General features: G+C 41.0%; 1 protein-coding gene across 1 annotated transcript in view; it reads left to right on the forward strand.

Annotated features, from left to right (window-relative positions):
- LOC135715123 (uncharacterized) overlaps positions 1-18,334 on the forward strand; it is a gene marked incomplete at its 5' end in the record, with an annotated part of 52,911 nt that overhangs the window by 23,074 nt on the left and 11,503 nt on the right. Inside the window, 2 exons of the mRNA XM_065238531.1 lie at positions 14,588-14,697; positions 14,757-14,836. Of these exons, the coding sequence (XP_065094603.1) occupies positions 14,588-14,697; positions 14,757-14,836 (190 nt within the window). The remainder of the gene's footprint in view (positions 1-14,587; positions 14,698-14,756; positions 14,837-18,334) is intronic.

Here is an 18,334-nt window from a genome sequence, read left to right on the forward strand (position 1 = left end):
TTAATTCCCTTTATACTTAGATAAGATTTAGTTTTAGTTTTTAGTTTTAAGATATCAATTGTTATACTGACATGCAGGTTAAAAAAAACCTGTTTAAAATACTGAATTGCCAAAACAGGAACAATGTAAAAATACTTAGATATTGTAACAGGTACGTGAAGCGTACGTTACTTTTCTTGTTTGTATATAGTATATTATTTAAACTGAATTATTAGGAAATAAGGATAGCCTTTAAATAAATAATTTGTAATATAACTTTAAAACAGTAAATCATCATTTGAATTGTTTACATGACTGCTAGAAAATTTGTCGAACAAACTGAACCTTTAAATAGGCAACACCTGGGACATGACGTTACGCATGCGACTCGCGAGGTCAAGGAGAGAAACGCTCTTTTTTAACGGTCATAAAATTAGTCATTCGGATCTTGGTCCAAAGGTCATTTTCATTTCGTGTCCTTGGATTTGATGGGAAAGTGGGAAGGCGAGATATGATGAAACTTGTAAGAGTGAGATGCATTTTAATCTGACGAACCATAATCGACAACTTTGCCAAAAGCGTTCGGGTGTGACGCATTTCCTGTAATTAAATTCTCTAAAGATCTGAGGACTCGAGACTTTCTCGTCCATTTGCCTGGAAACTCGATTAAGTTTCGGAAGTGTGGCCTTGCCTGTAGCCACGGTGTTCGAAGTAGGGACAGTTTGAAAATTATAGAACCTTTCAAGTGCTAATTTACCGTGATTCTTTTCAGTTAGACTGATAGCCAAAAATCAGTATGACAGTTCTCAAACTGATTGTTGCCCGATAAAGGCAGGTAGTGCTGGCAGTTCTAGTACTGTACTGCCAATATTGTATGCAAGTTGATTAGATAAAATGTTCCAACACAACGTAGGTTTAAATAGACAATGTAAGGGAAAAAAAATCTAAAAGCACCAGCGGGAACTCCTGCACAACTTGGAATACTACGTACCGTGTGCCTAAGGGTACTAGGCCTTGTATTTAATAAATCCAAGCACGAACTTTTACGGGTTTCGAAATTCTCGATGGCGGTGAAGCACAAGTGTATCCGAGAAGAATGGCGATCACTTGAATGCCGATGGAATCACAATAGATCGGGATGATGGTGAATGTAGCGCTAGTTTCCGTAGTGCAATGGCGCGATTTCTGGGAGGAAACCTGATCCTGGTCACGGCACCAATATGTTAGGGCAGGATCGTGGTTGTCCGTGTGTGATCCCGAAATATCCCGCCGGAAAACCACGATCCTGCCCTAACATATTGTGGTGCCGTGACCAGGATCCACTCCGCGAAAATGTTATTCTTGCGATCAACATCATCCATTGTTCCAATGCCCACAGTTCGATAAAATGTCCCCCGTCGATCGCCTGAATCAGGTCAACCATCATCGACTTTGCCATAACTGCTTTCGCCAAGAACATATTGCCCGCAACTGCCAATCGAAATTCTCCTGTCGTCATTGCAAAAAACGGCACCACTCGTTGATACATCCTGGTCACGGCACCAATATGTTAGGGCAGGATCGTGGTTGTCCGTGTGTGATCCCGAAATATCCCGCTGGAAAACCACGATCCTGCCCTAACACAGTAAGATACCTTTTTCGTAGCTAGGAAAGTTACAGTTGTGTGAAAGAAGAAAGGTAACAAATTCTGTGCGTGTAGGAAAATGTGCGTGTCTTAATCGTAGTCGAACAGCCGTTCGACGGCTTTCTATCTCCAGTTTAGGAAACTATTCCACCAACCGTCGCCACATTCTTCCGTCGGGTTCTCCTTTGCGCAAAGACCCTGGCCAATCGTCACCTCGGTCAGAAGGGGCCGCGCCGTCACCATCGCGCCCAAACCGAACGAGATCAACAAACAGCATTCTCCCGGGATAATTTTCGCCCTGCTAGGTGGCTTGGGAAAGCCCTAGAAGCAGGCAATGCGCGCAGCAGTAAGAAGTACGACAACAGGCCTGTAAGTACAAAGAGCTCTTTTTTATATTGTCCGTGTGCACATGAGACCGACGACTGAGTAGCGTCGTCCTGAATGAACGCCTAGATCAATATCGGCGTCATCTACTCGCCTGCGGGCTATAGTTTGCAAGCACTTTTGTTTCGGCGATAGACAATGGTCCGGACCGAGAAGGTATAGACACGCACAGATAAGATAGGGACGATTAGAATAGAAACCAAATATATGTTGAAATTATTGTGAATTAAAATGATTTTTTTTTTATTATTTGATTAATAGAAAAGTTAGTACCCTCCCTCTCCCGCTGTTTGTATCATGGTGATTAGCATCCTGAAAGATTTTGTTCCGTGCGCTTAGAGTTCACAATTTGAATCGACTATTTTTGTTAATTTTGGTGTGAAGGGCAAATCACTCTTTCGCGACGGAGTCGCCTCTTGTGTAAATGATGGGAACTCCGATGATGATAAAATAAAGCTTTGAAGGAAAGCTTTGCTAACCGTTCGGTGAGGGTAAAGTTAGGAATTATGGTCGTTCGAGTGCAGTTAGTCTGACTAATGAGAGTGAATTTGGGGACAGCCGGACCGTTTCCGATCCTTTTCAAGGAACGAACTGAACCTACCTGAGGTTAGGTCTCAAACCGGGCAAACACACATTGGCGGGCGGTCCTCATTAGAGGTGGCGCTTAAATCGCTCGTTTTATTAAATCGAGTGCGGAACGGTAGTCCCTGGGTGTTTCTTTGTGGAGTTTGAACATTTTTAGTAGTAGAATGCCAATCGTCTCTGAACGATTTTCGGCGTGCTACAATATATATCATAACAATTAAGGCTGGTAAGTCACTGTAGTAACTGGAGCACCTAGGTTAAAATGAAATGTGATTTATTTTGAATTTGGAACAAATAATAGAGCCTCAATTGTAATAGATTTTTGGTTTGCGTGTAGGTGCCATCATGTTTGAATACTTAAATATAGCACTATGCCTGTGTAAACGGGGATATATCAGTTTTGTTGTGAGTTTAAAATCTGTTTCAATGAAACAATTTATTTATTTATCACCGTCTTCGACTAGTCGTACAGACTGAACTATTTTACTTATAAACTAGAAATTACTACTAATCCTATTTCTAAAAACGTTTTTAGTCAAGTTAAAATTTGACACAGACAACATTGAACAAGCGAAGACACGAATCGAAAGGGTTGTTGTAGCCGTAGTTTGTTCTGTGGTATGGGACTGCTATTAAAGCTGAGCTCCGAAACCGTCGAGGAGGAATGTTAAGCGGGATCTGTGCGAGAAGCTCAGGGCAATCGATAGATCCTCCAATGACATCGAAAATAAATAGCCGCTACATCGTTACTCGTCTGACAGATAGTGGTTCCAATGCTATGAGCTTGCATCGGTCAGAATAAGGAGAAAGATTGGTCGGATCGTTCCAAGGAAGTTGTCTCAGTGCAAACCGTAAGAACCTTTTCTGCACCCGTTCAATCGTGAGAACATGAGCTACATAATAAGGGGACCAAATCGGAGCAGCGTACTCCAAAATGCTACGAACCAACGAGCAATATAGAGTTTTTAAAGCGTGAATGTCGGTGAACTCAGAAGCGTGGCGACGACGGATGAATCCCAGCACAGAAAAAGCTTTGGCAGTGGTAATGCTCACGTGTTCGTTGAATCTGAGCCTCGAATCGATGGTAATGCCAAGGTCACAGATGGATGACACACGTTCCAATGATGCAGTTTCCATTCTGTATTGATGAAGAATGGGGTTATTGCAGCGACCGAAGGTAATAACTTTGCACTTCATGTTATTGACCCGCATGCCGTTATCGCCACACCATACCAGTATAGTATCAATATCTTCTTGTAGGGCAATACAATCCGGAAGAGAAGCTATGACACGATACATTTTAGGTCGTCAGCGAATGAAAGCATAAACGAGGAAAGCAGCAGACTCAGGTCATTTATAAAAATGTTGAATATTAATGGTCCCAGAACGCTTCCTTGGGGTACACCAGACGTGATTTTGAAAGTGCGGGATCGAGTCGAGTTGACCGCAACATATGCAGTACGATCGCACAAGTACGAATGTATCCACTCTGTAATCCAATCTGGAAAGCCTATGTGCTTCAGTTTTTCCACGGCTAGAATGTGCGGTACAGTGTCGAAGGCTTTCGCAAAGTCAACATACACCGCGTCAACTTGCCGCCTCTCTTCTACTTCGCGGGACAGTGCGGTGACGTAACACATGAGGTTCGTTGTTGTAGAACGATGCTTCATTAAGCCATGCTGACCATCAAAGATGATGGGAGACGCTACGTTGTATAGAACGTTGTGTACCTGTCTCTCAAACACTTTGCTGTGACAGCAAAGTACACAGAAAAAAATTCTGAATTTTAACTGTCGCGTAAAATCTCCCTTCGTTTAATTTTGAGCTATACTTGACATAAACAGCGAAATCGTTTACAAGCTTGCATACAATATTGCTTATTTTTGCGATATTGCGCTTGAATTTAAACGAAATATCGCGTAAATTTATGCCAAATCTAGCGTTAATTTTATGTGCGCTATATCTCGCAGAAATTTACATGAATTTTTCGAACGGTGTATAGATACGCCGCGATAATTTGTCACCTGTTTACAGTTGCCAGTTTTGTGAATAGGAACGATGCAAGCAGCTTTCCAAGCTGTCGGAAAGGTTCTTTCGTGAAATGATCGGTTGAATAAGCGAGCAATTGGGTTCGCTAGTTCTCTTGAACAGTTTTTCAGCAACAGGGGTGGTATTCCGTCCGTCCCAGGTCCTTTTTTGATGTCAAGCTCATCGATGACTTCTACTACTTCATTTGCGGAAAACTGAATAACGGGTAGGTTGATGATGTGCGAAGGAACGTGAGCAAAACAATCGCGCCTTGGTACAGGTGACACTTTACTAAGAACGCTCTCGTAGAACATGGCGAAAAGGTTTGCAGCATCCACATTTGTATTAGCCTGGGCATCATTGAAGGTAACGTTGCATGGGATGCGAGAAGATGCTTGCCGCTTTTTCACGAAATCCCAGAAGCACGATGGGTTTTGTCTTACGCTGTCCTGGATCCTGCGTAAGTATGTAGTTATCGTACGTGGATAATAGAATTGTTTTGTACTGCAGCTCTACTTCGCGAAGGTAATTACGGTCGCTCTCAGACTTCGAAAGGAAGAAACGGTGACGTGCTTTCCTTGCCGCTCCGGATACTAAAGAATAAACATTAATCAGCTACCAAATGAGATAGAAACTAAATGTTGAACTTTGATAGTTGAATTTTCAATTAAGGATATTGATTATCGCTTAATATCAACACTGGATATTAAATTGAACGTTTGTTGATTTTGGAATAGCGTTGATATATCAATAGTTTTGTAATTATTATTGAATTGAGGATCAAAAATAATTACATCGCCATCACATTAGAATAGGGTGGTTCAAAATATCGATTTTGCTCCACCATGCTCAATCGATTTTAAAACAGGTCCTGATCATTCACCCATAGGTTTAAGCCATCTGGTTGCAAACTGCCCTGGCAGTTAATATGGGAAAAGTTAACTTTTTGTTCTCCTTATCGAAATCTTTCGCTATAATGATTTACGGGTAAGCTTGCTATCGGTACTTAATTAACATTTTCTCAGCTACAACATTGCTGATGACCACATTTTAGTGAGTGATCAACTTGCAGTAATAATGCATACAATTAAAAGTTCCAATAATAAATTAAAAATTATACGTATCACTTTGCGAAAATACCGCATTGGTCGCGGTAGAATGCTAATCAACTTAATCGATGTTTTGATCGACACATGTACATAGGACCTATACAAAAAGGACTCCAGAAAGCTTTTACTTAAAAAAAAAACTTATCCTTCACACTTGTCCGATCACCTAATTAGAACAAAATGTGTAAAGTTTTTTGTTGACTGAATCAATAGTCCGAACGAAATATAGTGGGTGAATGCAAGTGGTTGCCTTGTCCTTTACCGTGGGCTGCAAACGTTCTGTATAGAGTAATGTATTGAATAGTGCGTTGCTTTCACGCTTAGTCTGAGCGGTAAACTATGTTAAGCTCAAATTAAATTCCACTCTTTAGCAAAGTTGTTCCTCATACGCTAAAGGTATCAAGCGCTACCGGATGGATAGTAGTATTTCCATCAATGTCAAAGTCAATCAATATTCAACCACGTGATTAAGCAGGTCAATCGATATTCTAAAACGGATTTACAAGGTATACATCTACCAACTCATCACATCGCAATGATTGACACAAACACACACACACACTCCCCGACCGGATCGCCCCAGACCGCAGTACGAGATCTACGAAACCACACGGTGCGATAAAAACTGTGACAACATTAAAATCAAATTAGGCTTATCAATGTGGAAGGCACACCACATGACAGACAAATCAGTTCCCATCTACTTGTGAACCGTGGTTCATCTACACTAAATGAAACTAGGTATATATTGCACTCTGTTGCAATTGGTACCGCTGCTGGAGGCAAGCTGCCGTTGGGGGAGCTCGCGCGTGTGCGCTTCTGCTGGGTTGCAAAATTATATTGAGATACACGCCAACAATGCATATTCGTTTGTTGCTACACGTGAGTTCACTGAACGTACCAGCATTAGACTGGTTTTGATGATTTCGAGCTAGAGCAATTCACAGATAAAAAATCTGAATTTTAAATATGATGTAAACATCCATGCGTGTAAACTTGTATTTCATTTCACGCAAACGAGCAACTTGTAAGTAATGTTGTTTACAAAACTGGGGTCTTGTATACAATATTTGCAACGATGCATGAAATGTCTCAGAACTTTACATGATTTATAATTTAAACTTGTATGATATGTGACGCTCCTTTTATATGCATCATATTGAACAGAAATTTACGCTACTTTTTCGAACTGTGAACATTTTATTCGTTACAATCAAATTGAGACCAACGCATTCTAGACAAATATTATTTTTTTTGCTTGATTTGTTATCCGTCGATCTTGTTTTCCGTGCTGAGCACCAATGCTACCGACGCCAGGAAGGCAGCTCCCACACCTGGAACTATCGACCTATCGACCCATCAACTCATGAACCGAAGGAAGGCGTGATCAGAGATGTTATGCTTCAGAACATCCCGACGGCCGGCGCCGACTGGGGTGAGAGGTAATGACGCTTACCACTACTTCACCAGCCACAGTGGTGCCAAGGGTATCAAAACACGCGCTTTTTTTATTTACGCTGAAATGGTTGAGTAAAGGTTCTAGGTGTCTTCTGAGAAGTTTCTGGGGTTACAACACTCCTTCTTATGGTAAAAGAAAATTAAAGATTAATCCACCTAAAAGTGAGATGCAAAATATATTTTTTTAATATGATAAGATACAAAACAATTGTGTGCGGTTAAGCTGTAGAGAACATTACTGTGAACAACTTTGATCAAGACTATAACTTTCTAGCTCTTATAACTGCTGAGATATAAAGGTTATATTGTGGTGACATCGTTAAAATCAGTTTTGTATCTGTTACTTTTTCAATAAATTTCTACATGTTTGGCATGTTATACAAAGATGTTAGAAATAGCAAATAACATATCTTTTCAGAAGACTGCAAATTGCTATCATTAATATTTTAAAAGTAAGTTACATTTTTTGGTTGAAAATTACCCAATTTCCAATAGGGTAAACGCTCCTATAGTTGCGGTACGTTAGAAGCGTTAGGTTCCTATAGTTGTGTATTGCGTCTCCATACACAACTATAGGAACCTAACGCTTCTAACGTACCGCAACTATAGGAGCGTTTCCCCTACCAATAACTTCTAAACGGACAAAAACGAGCAGGCCATTTTTTTAAGCAATTGAAAGTACAAGAAAATGCAATAAAATGATGAAGAAATCAGATCATCCCCACGTGACCCTTAACCGAAATACTTGCATTGAAACTTGTCACTTTTCAGAATTTGAAATGGCGATTTTGCGATTTCTAGTGACTAACAAAATGACTTGGGATCAAAACCAGACCACCCCCAAACGATCCTTGACTGAATCGGTTATGTACTCAAAATATTTTTCGATTTTGTCAATAAACAATACCAACATCATTTATGTTTAATGTTTATTACGTTCCGATTCAAATTGTATGAATCTTCGTCGATATCACTGTTCTCGCCGTTGTCATCTGTGATGGCCAAAAGTTGCAGAGCATCCCCCGAGCACACCTCACTTTTGTTTTTCGGAAGTTAACTCATGTTGGAAATTAACGGAAATTAATCGAAAGTATAAAGGGCGAACACGAAATTATTGCGACACCGAAAATGTCATGCCAATTTTCTTATAATGTTTAGAATCAAACCAAAATTTTAGGGTAGTTTTATACATATATTAACTTCAAAAATCAAAAGAAAAGTTAATCGATGGAGCCTTGAGTGTAAAATTGAACGCATTTTCGCTTGATGCCCTCCATCAAAGTCTTTACAGTGTCATCCGGTACCAGTTTCTCAGTTTTTTTTTCCATTTTCTTAACATGTCCTTCTCGTCTTTGACTGTCTTCTTGCTCTTCCGAAGTTCCCGCTTCATTATTGCCCAGTACTGCTCCACCGGGCGCAGCTCCGGACAGTTTGGCGGATTCATGTCCTTTGGAACAAAATGGACAGAATTGGCCTCATACCACTCCAGGACACTTTTAAAATAGTGGCATGATGCCAAATCTGGCCAAAATAGCAAAAGGCGCTTCTCGAGGCACTCAGATTTGTAGATCTCGCCATTTACTGTGTCCTTTGTCACGAAAGGCTCACTCCTCAGTCCGCAAGAGCAGATGGCCTGCCAAATGAGATATTTGGAGGCGAACTTCGACATTTTCTTCTTCTTCTTAAATTTGTCGTCCACATCGAACTTGCTCTTGCCGGTGAAAAACTCCATCCCCGGAATTTGCTTAAAATCGGCTTTTATACACGTTTCGTCGTCCATCACACAGCAGCCATATTTTGTCAGCATCTTCTCGTAGAGCTTCCGTGCCCGAGTTTTAGCCGTCGATTGTTGCCGCTCATCGCGGTTTGGGAAGTTCTGTACCTTGTATGCATGTAGTCCAGCTCTCTTATTTGCATTCTGGACGTAGCTCTGCGACATGCCGATCTTTTTAGCCAAATCACGGCTTGAGACGTTGGGATTTGCTTTAATCATCCGCTGCACCTTTCCCTCCGTCTTTTTGTTCTCCGGTCCCGGTTTTCTTCCAGCTCCTTTGCCGTGGCCCAACGTCAACCGCTCCTGGAACCGCTTCAACACTCTGGAGACGGTTGAATGGTGAATGATCAACATTTTTCCCAACTGCCGGTGCGACAGGTCAGGAAATTCCAGGTGTTTGGAAAGAATTTTTTCTCTCAACTCGCGTTGGTTCACCTCCATTTTCGTTGAATCGAAAAACACGACTTCGAGTTTGACAGCATGTACACAATACACATCAATGAGAAAGTGTGCAAAATTTGGTTGATTTTTACCCAATGGTAAAAAAGTTATGCCTTGTTGAATGTGTCGCAATAATTTCGTGTTCGCCCTTTAGTAACCAATTCGATGGTCAAGCTAAGCGTAATTATTATAATAGACAACTTAGTGAAGGCATGATTTCAAATTATTTCTGGTATATGATCCGTCAATTTCCCATAAAGTTTATTAAATAAATTATGTTTCCTTTATTGTTAGAAGCTTTGGTTCATATTCATAATAGTATTACTGGTATGTGCACTTAGGGGCAGTACATAAACTTCGAAGACTGTTTCTTAAGGTTTTAGACTCCCCCTTACCTTACCTTACCAATCCGAAGAAGTCGTCTCCACTCTACTCGATCCATGGCCACACTTCGCCAACCTCGTAGTCTGCGAAGGGTCCGCAAGTCGCCTTCTACTTGGTCGATCCACCTTGCCCGCTGCACGCCTCTTCTTCTTGTTCCTGTTGGGTCGCTTTCTAGAACCATTTTCACTGAGTCGTCGTGCGGCATTCTTACGACGTGCCCAGCCCACCGTAGTCGCCCAATTTTTGCAATGTGGACGATGGATGGTTCTCCCAGCAGCTGGTGCAATTCGTGGTTCATTCGCCTCCTCCACGTTCCGTCATCCATCTGCACTCCACCGTATATAGTACGCAACACCTTCCGTTCGAAAACACCAAGGGCGCGTTGGTCCTCCACGAGCATAGTCCAGGTCTCGTCCAAAGTAGACACGATTCCCTGCCATAATGCGTCTTTGAATTTCTCTGCTGGTATCATTTTCGGCGGTCATCAGTGAGCCCAAATACACGAACTCATCGACCACCTTGATTTCGTCACCGTTAATCTGAACTCGGGGTGGCAGGCTAACATTGTATTCCCTAGAACCTCTTCCTTTCATGTATTTTGTCTTTGATGCGTTGATGGCAAGTCCAATCCGCCTAGCTTCAGCCTTCAGTCTGATGTACGTTTCCGCCATCGTCTCAAAGTTCCGTGCCATGATGTCAATGTCATCGGCGAAGCCAAGAAGCTGGATGGACTTCCTGAAGATCGTGCCACTCGTGTCTATCCCAGCTCTTCTGATCACACCTTCTAACGCGATGTTGAACAGCAGACACGAAAGTCCATCACCTTGCCGTAACCCCCTTCGAGATTCAAAGGGACTCGAGAGTGTCCCCGATACTCGAACAACGCACATCACTCGATCCATCGTCGCCTTGACCAATCGCGTCAGTTTATCCGAAAATCCATACTCGTGCATAATCTGCCATAGCTGATCTCGATCGATTGTGTCGTATGCGGATTTGAAATCGATGAACAAATGATGTGTGGGCACGTTGTATTCGCGGCATTTCTGCAGAACCTGCCGAATCGCGAAAATTTGGTCCGTGGTAGCGCGGGCGCCCATGAATCCCGCCTGGTATTGCCCCACAAACTCTCTTGCAAATGGTGATAGGCGGCGGCATAGAATTTGGGAGAGTACCTTGTAGGTGGCGCTCAGCAGTGTGATCGCGCGGTAGTTGCAGCAATCCAACTTGTTGCCCTTTTTGTATATTGGGCATACGACACCTTCCATCCACTCCTCCGGTAATATCTCCTCCTCCCAAATCCTGGCAATTACCCAGTACAGCGCTCTAACCAGTGCTTCACCACCGTATTTTAATAGCTCACTTGGTAGTTGATCTACACCAGTTGCTTTGTTGTTATTCAGCCGACCGATCTCCTCCTCAACTTCTTGAAGATCAGGGGCCGGTAGCCTGTCGTCTTCATCGCGTGCTCCAAGGTCTGTTGCCGTGCCACCTTCGTTTTCTGCTGCTTCACCGTTAAGGTGCTCGTCATAGTACTGCTTCCACCTCTCAATCACCTCACACTCGTTCGTGAGAAGGTTACCGTCCAAGTCCTTGCACATATCGGCATGCGGCACGTAGCCTTTGCGCGAACTATTTAGCTTCTCGTAGAACTTCCGTGTGTCGTTTACGCGGTACAGATTTTCCATTGCCTCGCGATCTCGGTCTTCCTGCTGACGCTTCTTCCTTCAGAAAACCGAGTTTTTTCTGTTCCGCGCTTGTCTGTATCGCTTCACATTCAATATCTTGCGGTGTTGCAGCATTCTCGCCCGTGCTGCATTCTTCTCCTCTACTAACAGTTTGCAATCGCCGTCAAACCAGTCATTTTTCGGTCCGGGATTGCAGTACCTAGTGCCGCTGCAGCAGTACTACCTATGGCTGAACGGATGTCCCTCCAGCCATCTTCAAGAGAAGCTGCGCCAAGCTGCTCTTCCGTGGGTAGTGCAACTTCCAGCTGCTGCGCGTAGTCGTGAGCAACTCCGGCGTCCCGTATTTGCTCAATGTTGGGTCGCGGCGTTCGACTTCGACGGGTGTTATTAACCGTCGAGAGTTTTGAGCGCATGCATTACTGCAACTAGGTAGTGGTCCGAATCTATGTTAGCACTGCGTCGGAGAAGAATTTCCCGTCGATTAGAACGTGATCGATTTGTTTTTCTGTGTGTTGGTCAGGTGATCTCCAGGTGGCTTTGTGGATATCCTTGCGGGGGAAAAAGGTACTTCGAACTACCATTCCTCGAGAGGCTGCAAAGTTCACGCATCGTTGGCCGTTGTCGTTCGATACGGCATGCAGGCTGTTTGGCCCGATTGCCGGTCTATACATTGTCTCCCGTCCTACCTGAGCGTTCATGTCGCCGATGACGATTATGACGTCCCGTTGCGAACAGCCGTCGTACACCTGCTCCAGCTGCGCATAGAACGCTTCTTTCTCGTCGTCGGGTCTCCCTTCGTGTGGGCAGTGCACGTTGATGATGCTGTAGTTGAAGAAACGGCCCTTATTCCTCAACTTGCACATCCTCGCGTTGATCGGCTGCCAACCAACCACGCGTTGGCGCATCTTACCCAGCACTACAAAGCCGGTTCCCAGCTCGTTGGTGGGGCCACAGCTCTGGTAGAAAGTAGCCGCTCGATGCCCGCTTTTCCATATCTTTTGTCCCGTCCAGCAAAGTTCCTGCAGTGCTACGACTTCGAAGTTGCGTGGTTGAAATTCGTCATAGATTAACCTATCGCAGCCCGGGAAGCCGAACGATTTGCAGTTCCATGTTCCGAGTTTCCAATCGTAGTCCTCATTTCGTCGCGTAGGTCTGTGCCGATTGTTCCGATTCGTATTTCTTTCTTCAGTATTTGCAACTTTATGTTTTTTCCAGGGCGGCTTGTTGGGCCTGCCCCAACCTCCTGTCTCGCCGGGGGACCATCGTGCACAGCTCTGTTTAGAGTCCTACGCTGGCACTAGGACGGTGATCAGCCGCTCCTAACATGGAGAACAGACGCCGTTTTGAGCCGCACCTCCATGGTGAACAGACGCTCGGGTTTGGTGAAGAATTTCCTCAATCACCGTACTATGGTTACCGCGCCAGTGTTAGACTCCCCCATACATTTTTTTCTCAAATTTACAATTTCCAAAAAATTGTATGGTTTGCAGACTAAAGCCAACATCCCCTCCCCATTTCTAATGTGTCTACGTGGTTTATGATAAAAATGCAGGCCACTCTTAATGTGTGTCACGTGATCGTCTGTTTTCACGGAAGCAACCATTGTGTGGTCTTCCTCATTGTTCTACATCAGCAGTTATTTCGGTCGATGCGTCGTCGACTTTGGAAAGCAACTGTTTCGTGAGTGATGACCACGTTTGTGTTCATTGCTGCAATGGAAGCACTCTGCCTCCCGTTGGCGATACTGCCATACTGATGGCTGCCACTGAAAGCGGCTCCCGTTCTGATAGTGGAAGATAAAGTGTTTATTGTGTTGTACCTTATGAATATAGTTTTACGATGTTTTGTATAGTGAACAAGAATCATCGGCTCTGTGAAGTTAATTCGATTGAGCCTTAATATATAAATTTATAAACAATACAGTCTAATCTAATCATATCTAAACGAACAGTAACACAACCAGTTATTGAAAACTTCCTGGAAAATGATGGATATACCTCTATTATTTTTCTTGTCTATTTGAAGATGCGTCACACATACCAAAAAGGCCAGGCCTACTGTACGGCATAAAACATTTAGTGTTGATGATTAGTACATTGCCCGCAGCTTGTGTCATGTGTTCTAGAGCGATACTCAAATCAATCCGTGTACTCGTCTATTGTCCTTCTTTTCTCAATTTATTGTGTGTGAGGGTGTGTTATAAATGTGTTTGAAATAATATTTTCTCGATCTGGTTCCTCCATCGTTGCCATTTACAAGTTCCTAACGATTTGAGGTGCCCCAAAGGCACAAAAACTGCTCTCAAAGGACCAAATTGACTGATTGTAAGAAGAGTAAAAATGTTATGCTCATTAATTTTCCTTTAGAATCTGAGGATCAACGTGATTTACTCAGATTTTAAATATCATGTTTCATGAAAAATAACAGCACAATTTTCTCGACGGTGCGGTTAAGACAAAAACTTACGAAGCGAAGAGTATCACTAACTGTGTCCATTAATGATTAGCAAATTAGTGAAATTGAGCTCACCAGTGCAAATAACTAGCATTCATTCTATGATTGAACCTTCCTTATGCATCAATTTGCGTGTGGTTTCTCGTGTTTTTTGTAACCATGTTACGTTCGCTCGTTCAATTATGCTTGGTTGAAAAAAAAAATGAAAAAATTGTTCAACTTACATTTTTATAGGGCATCTAGATTTTTCTAGAAACACATTACCAGCTGGGGAAATTGAAAAATGCAGTTGCGTAAAAATCACGCTCCCTTCTGAACTCATTTCCCTCTGCTGAATAACCAGAACACTTGATGGATGCTTGAGCTCATTAATCATTTGAGGTTTTGCACGTTTCCTCTTGTGAATGGAAATAATATTTTCGCTGTGCAAGCTATGCTGTATACGCTGTAAAATAACTTCCAAGTAGAAAACTGCAAATATATGTTTACATAATACATTCATGGTTTTCAGTTTGTTTTTGTTCTCTAAGTAATAAACGCTACCTCGGAACAGCGTTGATTCTTGGTGATATTTTTACGTTATGTTTTTGTTTTGTCTGTTGGTAAATGTAAATTGATGTGACAGTTGGGAGGAATCATTCTCATAAACTTGTTTTTCGTTCTGCGCATTTCGTTTCAGACCGAACCATCCAGTTTGACCATTCTCGTTCAGTACTATTGTTACCTCTTTTTCATCACCAATTTCGGGATCAACTTCATTCTGTACTGCATAAGTGGACAAAATTTCAGGTTTGTTTGCAAAATACTATTCATTGCCATATGTAGTGTATTCAGTAACGTTCCCACAGAAAAGCTGTGATAGAGATGTTTCACCGTAATAGAAGAACTAATGCGAATCATGACCACTTCAGCGGAGGAACTCAAACAGGTAAGGATTGTTTGTCGTTGCATTACTCTTTAAAGATCTTTAAATCGCATAGACTCCATTTTAATTATGTTACAAGTCTATATAGATTTAATCAGCTCTATGAAACACGCTATGTTTTAAGGAGACTTTTATAAAAAAAAGTTGAAGATTGTGTCTGAAACACGATTGCATTGTTGACGTAGGACTATGATACTGTTTTTGTTGCTCAATCCAATAATAATTTCAAAGTCAAAGATTTATAAATTAAATTCCAAAATCCACAAAAAAATCAATTAAATTTTCATAGTTTCAAAATTAGGTGATATTCAACATTAGTAATAACAATTAGTAATAAATCCAATTAAAAATTAGGTTCCAAACATGCACACCAAAAAATTCTGAATTTTACTGGCGATGTAAACATCCATGCATGCAAACATTCATACATGTAAACTTCCTTTTCACGTAAACTAGCAGCTTGCAAGGAATGTTGCAAACAAAAGTGGAGAGTTGCATACAATATATAGAATTGTGCATGACATGTCTCATAAATTTACACGATCTATAATCTAAACTTGTATAATATGTGACGCTCCATTTATGTGCATCATAGTAACGGAAATTTACACTACTTTTTTTAGCTGTGTGTGAACTGAACATTCGATAGCTGACTAATATTTATTTTACAGTACTGTACATTTTTGGAGACATTTCTGCGAAAAAAAAAATCTAAACTTGAAGTGGTTTTCGCACAGGTTCACATTGAATTATCTTTTGAAAGTGTAAACATACGTTAAAGGCTCCAAACGTATGTATAAATTTTCAAAACTACGTTTATTTCTGAAAGATGTAAAAAACGCATTTTTGAAAATTGGGCGAGACTTGAAACTTCTTTGATTTTTTCCTTGACTTGTTTTCCGTCGATCTTCTTTTCGGTACTGAGTATCAGTGCTAACCAGAAATGCCAGATGCCTGCGAGAAATGGCTGTGAATTTAAGAAATGTCTTTAATTGGGCTGCATAAAATTAGCAGAAGTTTAGGTTATTTGGTATATTTGAGCAAAAAAAGAACTGATTTTTACGAATTGAACCTAATTGGAGTTGGGAATGCATCGATTTACACCGTATACGTTAAAATCAATTGAATAAAAGATAAATTACGATTACACGACAAACGAGGCTCAGAGTTGAGATTAGTTCACTCATATTCTTGAAAATGTAGTTAACTCATAGACTGAGTAAAATTTTCCGAGCTTTTACAGTAATACGTTTTCTAATATGGGCAACATCTCAATGCACATATGAAATCAGTAAATGGAAAAAAGTTTTCCTGTACTTTCCATTTGGAATGCACATTTTTTTTATCAATTAACAATACTAACATTAACAATACAAACAACCCATTTCCGGCCTATTAAGCACAACCCGCACTTAGTCTTTCTTAATCTAGCGTAGTTTAGCACCAAACGGAATGTTATTATTACTGATGGCTTCAAAATTTATTAACCTTCCCGTGTGTACCGTAAGATTTGATAAAGAGAAACCAATCGTTGAGATATTGTCAAAAGTCTAACACTGCTTCTTGACGCCAAACTCGGCCTACGGATTGTAAACTCGGCCTAACGCATTGAAACGCCATTGAAACGCCAATGAATTCACTTCGGCCTATCGGATGAAGATAAAAAATTGATTCTTTCAGGGCGCTTCTTTTGTTTTTGGGTGCAAACCATCATATCACGCATTCTCATTGACTTCGTTCCGTAGCTTATTAACTAAAGGATCGTACCAAACGCATAATTGACTTGTTAACTCTGAAATAATGGATTTATTTGAAGTTTCCTGCTCGATAGGCCCAAAATGGGCAATTAGGCCGAAGTAGTTCTCTACCCTATCTATCTGAATTTCACATAACATTCATGTGATCACATGATTTCTATATGATAAATCACTTAAATTTAATTTGACACATAAGGTTCATTTGATTTTGTGGTGCAATTCCCAATTATGATATCACGTGAAAGTTATGTGAAATTTTTATAAATATTTTCCATTGGATATGCGATTTTTTCTTTGACTGTTTACTTCTGGAATGAGCAAATTTTCGTCGATTTTTGTCATATTCAAAAAGATTTATGGAGCTCGGAATATTTTACTCAGTATACTAGTAAACTACGTTTTCTAGAGTTTGAGTAATTTTATAATAATTAATTAATACCGTTTAATACCGTTTTTCAAATAATCAAAATTATTATTGCCTGCCCGCACTCGAACTTTTGGAGAAAATTTTTGTGAGATACTTGTATCTTTTTGAATACCTCTTATTTTGTAGCCTTTAAAATTCCAAACAATTATCTCTAAAGATGCCTTATGCTTGATACTCTTTCGACTAATGTTTGCATTTCCTAACCGTTTTTAGCTACCCATCAATCAAGAAATAGTCGATGGCTCTTTCCGGTAATTCCTACACACTAAGACTATTTTACCGAAATCAGTGAAATTTTACCTTAATCTCAACAGCTGAACGATCGGTAAACAGTTCGGTGATTTTTCATAGTTTTCCTGTAATATTTCAACAAATATCTGTGAAAAATCACAGAAAATCTGTGAAAAATCACCGAACTGCTTACCGAACGTTCAGCTGTTGAGATTTCGGTAAAATTTCACAGATTTCGGTAAAATAATCTTAGTGTGTAGGCAATCGAGAAATATTTTTTAAACATTATTTAACTTCCGGAAGTTTTTATTCATTTTTAAACTTCCTGAAGTTTTGTCCAACTTACCCTGGAATTTTCTTCCACCTTCACCCTTCGCTCGAATGATTCTTTCATCTTCTCCCGGAGCTTCAAGGATGCTATCAGATTTTTATTGCGTATCCACACTAGCTGCAAGCACATTTAAGAAGTTCTGAAACTTCAGAAAAGTCTAAGTTTCGATAAATTAAAACCAGTTTCATTAACTTCTGTTAGCGTTAGCGTTAGCGTTGTTATGATATACTTCGTAGATTGGATACTAGCGACACTCACGTCTCTTCTGAAATTCTCAGTTAGACTACTTTCAGGAATAATGCTGAGGAGTAAACATTGGTTCCAATCTAAACAAGAGTAACAGAAGCATGACTGTCGCTATTCCCGGCCACGCCCATCTTTACCATAACTAGGGATAGGGAAGGAAATGTTGATGTAGTACTTACTTAACGAGAGGCCACCGACTTAGCGACACCCTCATAAGTACTACGGAGTTGGAGGGTTGGGTAGGGTATTCGGTTAGGATTCACCTCAAGTTGGCGATGCAACCAAAAGTATGTATTGTTTATTTGTTGTTTATTTAATCTCTCGATAGCCGGCTATCGAAAGAACATATTAATTTTGTTTAGTGATAATGAATTTTAAGAGTCATGATGGAGAGCTTTGGGATTAAGCCCATGATTTTCTGCTCAGTAAACAAAAACGATCCCTCCAGGGTCATCGAGCATCTCAGAACCATAACGCTTCGCGACAATACAGGACTACGTTTTCGCTTG

The sequence above is a fragment of the Ochlerotatus camptorhynchus genome, unplaced genomic scaffold, assembly GCF_037179485.1.
Source record: "Ochlerotatus camptorhynchus isolate MF236.1 unplaced genomic scaffold, CSIRO-AGI_Acam_v1.1 ptg000814l, whole genome shotgun sequence".
Taxonomy (NCBI): Eukaryota; Metazoa; Arthropoda; class Insecta; order Diptera; family Culicidae; genus Ochlerotatus; species Ochlerotatus camptorhynchus.